General features: G+C 32.1%; 1 protein-coding gene across 1 annotated transcript in view; it reads right to left on the bottom strand.

Annotated features, from left to right (window-relative positions):
• The window catches only part of LOC107450493 (AP-4 complex subunit mu-1), a 32,526-nt gene extending 23,306 nt beyond the window's left edge, over positions 1–9,220 (bottom strand). Inside the window, exons 1-4 of the mRNA XM_087158732.1 lie at positions 8,708–9,220; positions 7,296–7,381; positions 6,356–6,462; positions 4,467–4,563 (exon numbers count right to left, since the gene is read on the bottom strand). Of these exons, the coding sequence (XP_087014858.1) occupies positions 4,467–4,563; positions 6,356–6,462; positions 7,296–7,381; positions 8,708–8,768 (351 nt within the window). The 5' untranslated portion in view covers positions 8,769–9,220. The remainder of the gene's footprint in view (positions 1–4,466; positions 4,564–6,355; positions 6,463–7,295; positions 7,382–8,707) is intronic.
• Between the last annotated feature and the right edge of the window lie 3,354 nt (positions 9,221–12,574).

The following is a 12,574-nucleotide window of genomic DNA, read 5'->3' as shown; positions in this document are numbered from 1 at the left end:
AATCAAATGTTTAAAAAAAGTAATAATATGCACAATTGGACGAGTAGTAACCTAATTAATAAATAGCTAAAATCAGGTTTTTCATTTTCAAAAACAGTGCTTTTATATAAACCATGATTTTTTTTGTTTTAATTTTTCTTTTCTATTTTAGTTATGTAAAACAAAGGATCAAATAACACCTAAGTCTCAAATTAAAAGTAACTAAACCTTTCAAGAGAATTTATAGTATCTTTTTAGCTACTATTAATTTATATTTTCGATTAACAATTCAAAAATATGCACTGCTGTTCTGTTATCATGCTATCATGATTTAAAAAAGCAGCAACCTAAGATTTTAAATATGCTTATACACTGCTGGACAATTGCTAAGGTCGGATAACACTATCATCCATAGCAACCACAAAATGAAAGGAAGCAAAATGTGGAAAATTGGAATAAGTGCGGGATGTAGTAAGAAGAGGTATGCGTATGCAAATTTTTTTTCCACGTCTGTTCATCACGTGATAGCGCTGAGACAGAGCTTTAAAGGTTTTGAAGCGTATGGAGAGTTGTTGTTCCAAGTCAAAGTTTTACAGGAAAGATTTAGTTGACGAACTTGAAATTTTCGGCATGTTTTCTCGATATCACTTAGATGATTTTAAGCGTGGCCGAATTATTGGAAAGATCGAAGTAGGGCGAAAAATAACAGATGTTGCCAGGGAGTTCGACATCGCTCACAGCGTTGTTTCACGGCTGTGGAAATCATTTAAAACTACTGGAATGTGTAGTAGACGGCACGGGGGAGGTTGTGTCAGAAGTACGACGCCTGCAGAAGACAGATACATTGTCCTATCAGCAAAAAGGAACAGGCGCACCACAGCTCAGCAGGTGGCAAATCAGTTTCTTGCTGCCACAGGAAAGCAGATCTCTCGAAAAACTGTTGCCAGCCGTTTGAGGGGAGGAGGACTATATGCCCGCAGACCTGTTGTGTGTGTCCCATTGACCAGACAGCACCGTACTGCACGTTTGCAATGTTTTCGTGAGCATCACAATTGGACTGAACAGGACTGGGCATGCATACTATTCTATTATTCTCAGATGAGAGTAGGTTCAGTCTGTCATCGGATTGTAGACGCCAACTGATCTGGCGCGAGAGTGGTGCTGGTTATCGTCCAGAAAATATCCAGGAAAGGGATCGATATCCGACATGCAGTGTCATGGTGTGGGCCGGCATCATGATTAATGGTCGCACGCGCCTACATGTGGTTGCGAATGGGACTATGACGGGCCAACGATACATTGATAAAGTTCTACTTCCTCATGTTCGTCTTTTCCGTGGTGCTGTCAGTGATAAATTTGTTTTTATGGACGACAACGCAACATGTCATCGAACACTCGATGTTCAGGATTGTCTAAACAGTGAGGGTATTTAACGCCTCGTATGGCCAGCACGTTCTTTAGATCTAAACCCCATTGAAAATGTTTGGGATGCTTTGGGGAGGCAACTTTCTGGTCGAAACTATCCTCCGACAAGCAAGAACACCCTCATCCGTGCACTGACAGAGGAATGGGATAAATTGCCTCAACAGCTGCTGGATAATGTTGTGCAAAGTATGATACGACGTGCAGAATGTTACATCACACTCCACGGTGGACATATCCCGTACTGACACTTTTCTTCAAGTTGCCTGCTGACATTTAGATGCATTGTTCCATTTTTCCGTACGCAGCATCAAATGAACATTTTTTTTCTTTCAGATGTTTCATAGCTTTTGTACTTTCTAGAACAATGAATATTTTTTATTCTAATGTCTGAACAGTGTGGCAACTATATTTTATCCTACTAGGCCTCGTGTCTCGCTTAAAGTTATGCTACATTGCAATTTGTGATCCGTCCTTAGCAATTGTCCAGCAGTGTATATTACTTTGCAACTCCACTTAACCAGCAAATAAAAATGCTATGTCAGCATTATGCCTATAAAATGTAATAGCGTGATTCCCTCGTAACTTGAACATAAACATTTTTTTTTAATTTCTCATCTATGGAATCAATATAAATTCTAATATAAAATATTGAGACAATTAGTTTAAAAGTATAATTAAGATACATAAATACATGCATATAAATTATTCGATAATAAATAAAGAATAAAATACTTTCATTATTTATTTTAACATTAAATAGAGTTTAAAGTAAAACAATAAGCTTATTAATATAATACATTATTAAATAAAATAATATGAAATGAAAATATCTTCCATGAGTTAGAAATATTTTTCGTTAAAATGTTTTTGTTAATGTAAAAAAAATATATATATATATGTATGTATATATATATATATGTATGTATGTATGTATGTATGTATATGTATGTATGTATGTATGTATGTATGTATATATATATATATATATATATATATATATATATATATATATATATATATATATATATATATATATATATATATATATATATATATATATATATACAGTAGGGAACCGATTATCCGGAACGATCGGGACCATCGCTATTCCGGATAACTGATTTTTCCGGTTTTCTGAATCGCTACAAAAAGTTGTTTTTTTTATTGTTAAACCCAACTAAAAAAAAATCAGAGATAATCTTAAAAAGAAGAAAAAACGATGAAGTAATACACTAATGATTATTTCCAAAATGATGGTAAGGTAAACATCTTTCAAAAAAGAAAGGAAAATCCTAAAATCTTATGAGGAGAAAAAAAAAATTTTTTTAAGGGGGGGGAATTTATCGAATTTCGTTCCGGTTTTTTGGTTTTCCGGTTTTCTGAATTCCGGATAACGGGTTCTGTACTGTATATATATATATATATATATATATATATATATATATATATATATATATATATATATATATATGTATGTATGTATGTATGTATGTATATATATATATATATATATATATATATATATATATATATATATATATATATATATATATATATATATATATATATATATACAGGGTGTTTATAAAGTCGCGGACCCATTTTGTTTAATAACTCATAAAATAATGAAGATAGATTAAAATTAATAACATAAATGGTTAGATAGACTCAAGAAGTTGCATGACCCTTGTCAATGAACTTCCAGGTATGCCCCCTTCGTCGAAAGGAGAATATCAAGTCGATAGTCAATTTCACGCCAGGTAGCGGCAAGCATGTCAAAATCTGTACTTTCTCTTGTGGTGTATGCATTCTCCTTAATATCCGCTCGAATAAAACATCACATAGAAAAGTACTACATAGAACAAACACATCAAAAGTAAACATAACATTGCAATAGTTGCCAAAAACAAAAGAGGGAAAAATGCAATTAATAAGCAGACGATATTTAGAAAAGTACAGATATTTAGACTGGAAAATAAAATTATCTGAAATTAACCACACGAGCAGACGATATTTACAAAAGTAAAGATATTCAAACCTGAAAATGAAAATATATGAGTTATTCCATCAACAAATGCCATAAGTTTGTTTATATCTTCATTATTTTATGAGTTATTAAACATCAAAATGGGTCCAGGAATTTATTAACACCCTGTGTGTGTGTATATATATATATATAGATATTGAAAATAACACAATAATGAATAAAACTATAATAAATATGTATATAACACAAAATTGTTTACACTGACACAGAAAAATATTTTTAAAAAAAAGAAAAGAAAAATAAAGCGTAAAATTCAGAAAATTATCTCATTCCCATTAATTCATTTAATTGTAGCAAGTTCAAAGTATCTTTAAAAAGATGTGGGGGAAATTTTTCCAAGGTTTTATTTCAACTTGTCCAATAAATTACTTTATTTAGCTAACTATAAAAAATATCAGAACATGGAACTGGAGATGATTTATTTTATTTAAAGCATTTTTAGAATTATCATTACTTAACCTTAATTTGTTCATTATTAATACTTCATGTAGATATTTTTGCTTCTGCAATGATATATACATAATACAATGTAATAATGCAATGATATGAAAATATTTATTCATCTATCATCATTTAAATTAATAGCGATTCATAGAATCAATTAAACTTGAAATAAAAAATTAAAAAAACAATTATGGGAAATTTTCTTATTATTGTTACCTCCAGAGTAAAAATACTTAACAATTAATTAATTAAAAAGTATTTTTTGTAGAAAAAAGCCAGGCTACAACTTTTTAATCCAATTGGTTTAAATTGCGCTTTCAATTATGATTAAGAAATACCAACATACATTTTACACTTATTTAATTGTTACTTTTATCTGGAGGCAAAATTTATGTTATTCTATTCTAATAGCAACAGAAATTTTATAATGACAAAATATGTATCTAAAATTATTAATAAAAAATACAAAATTTTCAAAACAATTCACAGTTACATGAATAACAAATTAAAGCCATTTTAAAATGCAACCCAAACAAGAAACTTGCAAAACTAAAAAAGAAAATATATTTACCACACACTCTGTCATAAGTTCATAAACTAGGAGTAAATTTCTGTTAATATAATCTTCTGAAGCACCTCCACAAAAATTCCTTATTAATGAATGAAAACTGCAAAATATAAAGAATAATAAAACACTGTGTGGCCATCAGATATCAATTATACTGTAAAATATATTGCTATATTAATTTAATAAGTAAGTTAAAATAATAGAAAATTTTTAAGATGGAAATGAAAAATGTAAAAATGACAGCCGAAGTTGACGTCATCATGGGGTACCAGCTCAGGAAGTCATAAAAACACAAGACCTTTTCTATCGAGAGAGCACGACCCCCAAAGGTTTTATAAAAAGTTCAGGAAGAAAGAAAAGAAATACAAAAGTAAAATACATAAATTACAAAAGGAAAACAATTTTCAAAAAAGCTACTTAAAAATATTCCTATTTCAAACCAAAACACACAAATAGGAATTTGAAATAGGAATATTTTTAAGTAGCTTTTTTGAACATTGTTTTCCTTTTGTAATTTATGTATTTTACTTTTGTATTATGTTTTTGCATTTCTTTTCTTTCTTCCTTGACTTTTTACAAAACCTTTGGGGGTATCAAGAGAGCAATTTTTAGACATTTGTCATGCTCTCTCGATAGAAAAGGTTTTGTGTCTTTATGACTTCCAGAGCTGGTATCCCCTGACAACATCAACTTCGGCTGTCATTTTTATATTTTTCATTAATTTCTTCTAAAAACTTTTCTATTGGTTTCAATTTTCTTATGGAATTTCTGCTGCACAACTTTCCTTTAGAATTGTAGTATTCAACTACTCTATACATGATTTTTGATTTCTCTTTTTATTAAGATAAAATAATGTATTTTTTAATTTATTTTTTTTTTACTGAAAAAATATTACAAGCCAATATTACAAAAAAGATAAGATATACTTTGTGCTCCAATGCAGACTAAAGCAAAAAAAATTATATATGAATAAATGACAGGTGAGAGTTAAGAAATTGACATATTAATATGCCAATTTCTGTATTTTCATTTGGGTTTTATTCATGTTGATTTTTTTCATGGTTGCCCCTCAAATCTGGAAAAAAAATCCCTGCATTTTCCCTGTACATATTATACACAATATATTCAGAGGAAACACAACAATTACGGTGCTCTTATGTGAGCTATATTGGGCTAACTATATTAATTAGTTTCAATTGCTGGAAAAAGGAACAGCTGAACCTACTCAAATAATGCTGTAGTAAATAAAATAGTTTAGTATAGTTAAATATCATGCGTAAATATCCTCTAGATTACACTTTGAGTGGTCGCCATTTTTTAAAAGAAAAAAATAAGAAACAAAGTTTCCCGTATTTTCCCAGTTTCTCCCTGTCGAGCCGTAACCCTGTTTTTGCTTTAGGAAGAATAAAAGCATTTAAAATAGCAATGATATGGTAAAATAGAATAAAAATAGCCCCTAAAACACTATTCAATAGAGATACTAAAAAGGTCCTCTCATAGAGAAAGTGTTCAAAGATTTGACATCATAGTAATACAATCATACCCCCTAAGGGTACTAACTACTATGCTTAATAATTATACGGTAGTAATTATTACAAAGGAAAATTTAACTAAATTTCTATTTAAAAAATTGCAGAGTATCATTTATTTAAAAAAGAAATTGTAACCAGAAATAAATGAGATCAATCAAAATTATTTTTTTTAAAAAAACTACAATTACTTTATATTTTACAGTGTTAAAAAATAATAAAAATAATCTCACAAAAACTAAGAAGACTTTTCACACACAAAAATGTGTGAAACAAACAAATCAAAAGCAATGACAACATTAAGAAACACGAGTGCTCTGATGCAATGTGACACTAAATTAAACAACCAAAAAATGAACTTACTTTTCTAAAAACTGTAAAATTATAATAGTAGGCAACTCTTTTTTGCTTACAGCTAAATAAGTTACTTTTTCATTTTTAATAGCATATCCATTAATGTTGTTGAATTTCTGTAAAATAAATTGAACAATCATAAAAAAAATCATCAAAGAAAAAAATTTAAAACACATTAAATTTAGAATATTGATTACAATAATGCATAGAATGATCCCCTACCTATGTGCATGAAAATAAAACAGAAAACAATGTAAATGTAATAATCACTGATTAAAATAAATAGCATCGAATAGCCAAAAGCTCTAACAAGTGGATTTTAAAAATAAAAAAAAAGGACTAACAAGTCAAGTATTCTTAAGTTTCAAGTTCCTAACTCGAAAATTCGACTGACAGCACGGCCAAAACTCTAAGTACAATAAAATCTAGAGGATATACTTAACAACGGTTGATCTGGAAAAAAATCTAATTATTATTTCTTTTTTGTTTTGAATCTTCTATTGCACAAACACAAATTACTTTTGAAAAGGGAAATGCACAATCCAGCAATTTGATAGGGAATCAAATTTCCTGACAATTGCCGGTTTCGGAGTAAAATTATTTTTTCTCCCTTGAATCTCAATTTTCCTGGCCATTCCCGATTTTCCAGCTGCGTTTGAACCTTGTAAATAACAATAAAAAATAAATTTTTTATGCACGAGGACCTAAACCAATGGGCGTAGAATGAGGTTTGCCTCTTGCCCATTGCTCAAATGGGAGTCCTTGTCCGTTGCCAGATGCTAAAAGATCTAATAGTTTTCTATTTAAAAATACTCAAAAAAAATGTTGACATAAAAATTAATTAAACAATTAATATATTATAGGGTAAAATAATTTTGTTATCATAATCATGCAATTTCGAAATACAGCTCCTGAATATGAAAAGAAAAAGAGTATCATATGTACTTACAAAATAAGGTGAGTATTGACTTGGCTTTTGTTTCAAAACAATGTTTATTAATGACCTCAAATCATGTTCAGGTATATCATAACGATCTTAGTTTCAGTTAATTTCATAACTTCTGACAAAAAAGCATAAGTTATGAAGCACCAACATAAGTTATCATATTTCACAGTAACATGAAAGGTAAATATATATTAAATAAAATCAGGTGATGAAAAGTGTGGGGAGATGATCTGTGTAAGATTTTTCAGCAAGATTTCCAAATTAGAGTCTGATCCAAAAAAAAGGGTATAACTCGAGACACCCACAAGCAAACTTCTTAATTTTTTTTATTTAAATTTTTGATATTTTAAATTTTCTGTATAGTGATCTGCAGCAGAAAACTTGCCAAATCTTCATAACCACAGGGTAGTGGCTATTTGAGATCCCTTTGGCACTTTGCCAATCATACTTGGTGTGAACAGACACCAATACTTAAATATCATTAGTTTGTCAGCATAAGTATAATAATGCCTGTATATGTCGACTTAGTGTCTAATTAAATCTAAAAAATTGTGCACTTGGGGGACATTTCCATATTGTGATCTGTGTCAGAATAATCTATGTTTTCTTAGCCTGAGAGAAACTTCGAAAAAAAACATCACAGAAAGGGACCAACTCGAAAAGTATAACTCGTAGCCCTGAACGGTTGAACATTTACATGTTTTCTTCAAAAAAAATTGCCACCTTGACGATTGTAGTTTCTGCTATAGATCACGATATGGAAATATCCCTGCGCTTGAGGGTACTTTTAAGTGCTCTTGAGAGTACTTTATTAAGAGTACTTTTAGATGTAAGAGTAGCATTAGATGCACTTATTTCAAGCTATTATTATTTTGACAATGATATTTACATATTTTATTTTAGCTAAACACAGGTTTCAGTCTCACTATTATTTACGTTTTTTTTTTTTTAAATTTAAACTTATTCCGTTAAAAAAAAAATTTTTAATGGGGGAATACTAAAATATATCCAATTCTAATTTAATAATAAGCGCCTTTTCTGTTTCTTAAAACGAAAAAAAATTTATATTTCAAATAAACCACAATTACATGAGAAATGAGATTGAAAACAAAAATAATAAATTTTATTCAACAAATGTATAGTTTGAATACGTTAAAACAAAGTGTTAAAATTAAGTGTTTAACAAATATTTGAATAAATCAATTTAATACTTTATTAAACAGAATTACTGTTACTCATGAATAAAAAAATATAATAAAAGAAACTCCTTTTCATTTTAAATGAGAACATACGCGCAAAATATTATGCTCGACGGTAGTTTTAGAGACATTTGTAAAATAAAGTAATAAAGTTCTCCATTCCTTGTATATTACTATATTCATTTTTTTTTTTTTTATCAAAAGTAGAAAGGATACATTTTTCTTCAATCAGGATATCACCTCGAGAAGAGAATATAAGTAAGTGAGATAACATCATAATTTTGTTCACCAAAAAACAAACAGCACAACAGTTTTCATGATTGTTTATTGATATGTAGTTCACTTTTACTTCTTTTATAATTTGAAAATAATTAGCTTGTAGCTTTCATCGCTTCAAAGATGAAATCCATGACGAGGAAAATCCAGAGGAAAGACAAACTTTTATGAACAAAACTAACCCCATTCTAAAACTTAAACGTTTGTCACCAAGTTAGTAAAAACGTCAAGGTTCATTTAGTTTTTTCAAACTTCGCAGCCGTCGATGTTGTTGTTAATTTACGTCGCACTAGAGCTGCACAATGGGCTATTGGCGACGGTCTGGGAAACATCCCGGAGGATGATCCGAAGACATGCCATCACAATTTTGATCCTCTGCGGAGGGGATGGCACCCCCGCTTCGGTAGCCCGACGACCTGTCGCAGCCGTCGAAGACAACGCTTTAGCAGCCGCGAATTTGATTTGACTTTCAACTTAATGTAAGACAAATCGGAACAGTCCCGCAGTGGACTGATCATTAAGACACGGTTCCCAGCAGATCACCGAAGTCAAGCATCACTGGCTACGGTCAGTGTGCGGGTGGGTGACCACTTGGATCAGCCTGCGTAAAAACCGAGGGTGTGCGGTATGGGTCCTCGTTAAACTGTTCTACCGTAAAGTGCTCGACTTCGCGTGCAGGTCGTCTGGCTACCGAAGCGGGGGTGAAATCCCTTCTGCAGAGGATCAAAATTGCGATGGCATGTCTTCGAATCATCCTCAGGGATGTTTCCCAGACCGTCGCCAATAGCCCATTGTGCAGCTCTAGTGCGACGTAAATGAGCAAAAACAACAACAAATCGGAACAAATTATCTGCATTTAGTAAGCGCATTATTTCGATGAGTGCGATGTCTAAACGAAGTCATTGAACTGAATCAGAAGCTTGGAGAGTTGTTGTCCGATTAGAGGGAGGCCAAAAACAAGTCGGAATAGCAGAAGTCATTACAGTTTGTAATGTGTAATTTCCAGGATCTGGAATCTTTTTTTCTTTTTTTTTTTGGAGACTGGAGATGCAGGCCGAAGATCAGGGCAAAGGAGCAGACGTGCAACAACGCCCACTGTTATTTAACGCTAACGACTCGGAAACACCGAAATATGAATGCCACTCTTCCTCAAGGACACCTTCGCTCGGCCACTGGCCTCACAGTTTCGACACAAACAGTCCGAAACCGCCTGAAACATGCTGTAATGATTGCCGACTAATGGTGTGTGTCATGTTATCAGTAAGGCACCGTCGCGCCAGCAGGGAGTGAGCAACAGAGCCATCTGGAGGAGAAATGAATAGCGCAATATTTTTTTTTCTATGACGAGTCCCGTTTCTCTGTTTATCTTGATAATAGATGTACTTTCATCTGGAGGGAATTTGGCACTAAATCAATCCAGAATTTGTGCACGGAAGTGTAAGATTTGGCTGTGGGACAGTGTTGGTGCTGACATCTCCATTGGTGGGTGCACCGATCTCCATATCATTCGAAATGGAGCTCTGATCGGTCGCTGATATAGGGATGAGATCCTAAGACCTATTGTAGTCCCTTACGCTGCAGCAATTGGAGATCAGGTTTCTGAATGAAAATTGCAAAACCACATCATGCTAGCTTGATGAATTACTTCCTTTTGGAGGAAGGAATGATACGAATGGAATGGCCATTGTGTTCTACAGACATGAACCCAATGGAACATGTTTGGGACATTCTAGGCAAACGAATTCCCTGGAAGTCTACCACCTTCACAAACTCTCTAAGAACTGGTAAGTGGGAGGAGTGGGACAGAATACCCTAGCCCCTCATTAATTCGATGCCTCAAAGGTGTTCAGCGTTGCTGGCCTTCCGAGGAAACCATATTCCTTACTAAAAACGATTTTATTTTGAGGAAACATCTTTTTTTTTATTTATTTTTCTCATATACAAAAATTGTTTCTTTCTTTTTTTTTTTCATTAGTACCCGAATGCTCAATAAAACACTTTTTTTTTCTGCCTGCGAAACAAATGTCATTTTTTTTCTAATTTAGCCTTCTACGTCCATCAACAACCCAAACCTCAATACTCTTTAATTGTTTTGAGCAGTTTATTTTAAAGTTAGATTCTCGAACCATTAAGAGTGCCTCTTAGAACATAAAAATTCAATCTTTCTATCGATAGTTTTTAAAGTGCTCCATTTTTATTGCACGCACTGTATATATACTGTATAATCTCTGAAAAATTAAATAAAAATTATGGATCGCAAGTTAGTATTAAAGTAAGGAAAAAAAACATGGAAGTTATCAGTATCTTTTGAACCATAATCGAAGTTAATCATCGTAAATGGAAAATTAAAATAATCAAAATCAGTTGTTGAAAAAAAATTAAAATAGACGTGAGGGTAATTTCGAGTTTTAACAATCAAATAAACTAGATTCAATTACTTTATTGCCACCTATGCGATGATTGTTCTCGACACTGATTTGCATAATTTATTTATTAAGTACCTATTTTCCTTTCTCACTTAAATACTAATTTGAAACTCTAAATATATAGACTCTAATAATGACTACTTCCATGAGGATAATACTAAAAATATGTAAAGAACAGACAATACGAATATTTTGTATTAGATATATTTAACAGAAATCTTACAAGCTTTAATAATGTATTTGCTAGTTTTTTATTTGACAGCGTTTTAATATGTTATAATTGACAGTAAACTTAGTAATTTTTCATAATTTTCCCCACTTGATTGAAAGGAATGATTTTAAACAGTAATAACTCATCGCGGAGTCGTGGTGGCCCAGGGGATAGAGAGTTCACCTTCCAATTGGGTGAACCAGATTCAAATCCCAGCGGTGGCTGGTCGATACGAAATCAGCACCGACCACAGTGCTGACGTAAAATATCCTCAGTGGTTAACGGATCACAGGTTAGAGTCCCTTTTCCATCGGGCTAACCGTAGGAGGACTTCGTGGTTTTCTCTCTCCATGTAACGCGAATGCTGGTTCGTTCCATCATAAAATCCTCCACGCAGGCAAATTTCTCTCACTACTTGATACGGGAGCTCCCTTATCTTCTGGATTGGGTTCAAGATTACAAGGATAAGGAGTTGAACTTTAGCAGTCGTGAATACAAAATTGGGTCGGCTGTTCAACGACGGTTATAAAATATAGACTAAAATAATTCATTGTGGCTTCGCAAAGAAAATTAATGAGAGTACGCTTCTGAAACAACGACTTTTTGACTTAAAAAAGGGTGCTAATTTTTATAATGCCAATAGGCTAGTTACACCTCTGCGATCTGCTATTTACAATCTCAGCGCTACAATCACTCTACAAAAATAAATAAAAATAGATCGAAAGAATAAATTAATGTAACTGAAATTATAATCGTAGATTTTATCAATATTTGAAGTTTGAGGAAAATAAATGTAAACAGAATGGAAAAATGCGCACTGGAAATAAATTGATTCATTGATCCTCTTTTAAAGTATCTTTCCTGTTAACTGAAAAGCAGTGAGCAATGTACATCGATGATTGCCATTTATACCCCGGTGGATCTCGTTCATTTCATCGACAAGGTCATTTCCTCGAAAGTATCATTTCGCCTACAGGGTCATTTCGTTGACAGGGTCGTTATGTTGACAGGGCCATTTGTAATTTCGAATCTATTTTTAGGGATTCCAGCATAATATTTTTATTATTAATTAGAAAAATACTATATTTTTATACTAGAGTAAAATTCTTTATTGCTGTGTATTGTTGCAATTGCCATAAAATAAGCATTTTTTTCTTTTATAAAAATTGA

This window comes from Parasteatoda tepidariorum, chromosome 3 (assembly GCF_982258835.1).
Source record: "Parasteatoda tepidariorum strain Cologne lab strain chromosome 3, Ptep-v5.0, whole genome shotgun sequence".
NCBI classification, from domain to species: Eukaryota; Metazoa; Arthropoda; class Arachnida; order Araneae; family Theridiidae; genus Parasteatoda; species Parasteatoda tepidariorum.
Note: the sequence above shows the minus strand (reverse complement) of the source record. Positions and strands in the feature narration are given on the sequence as shown.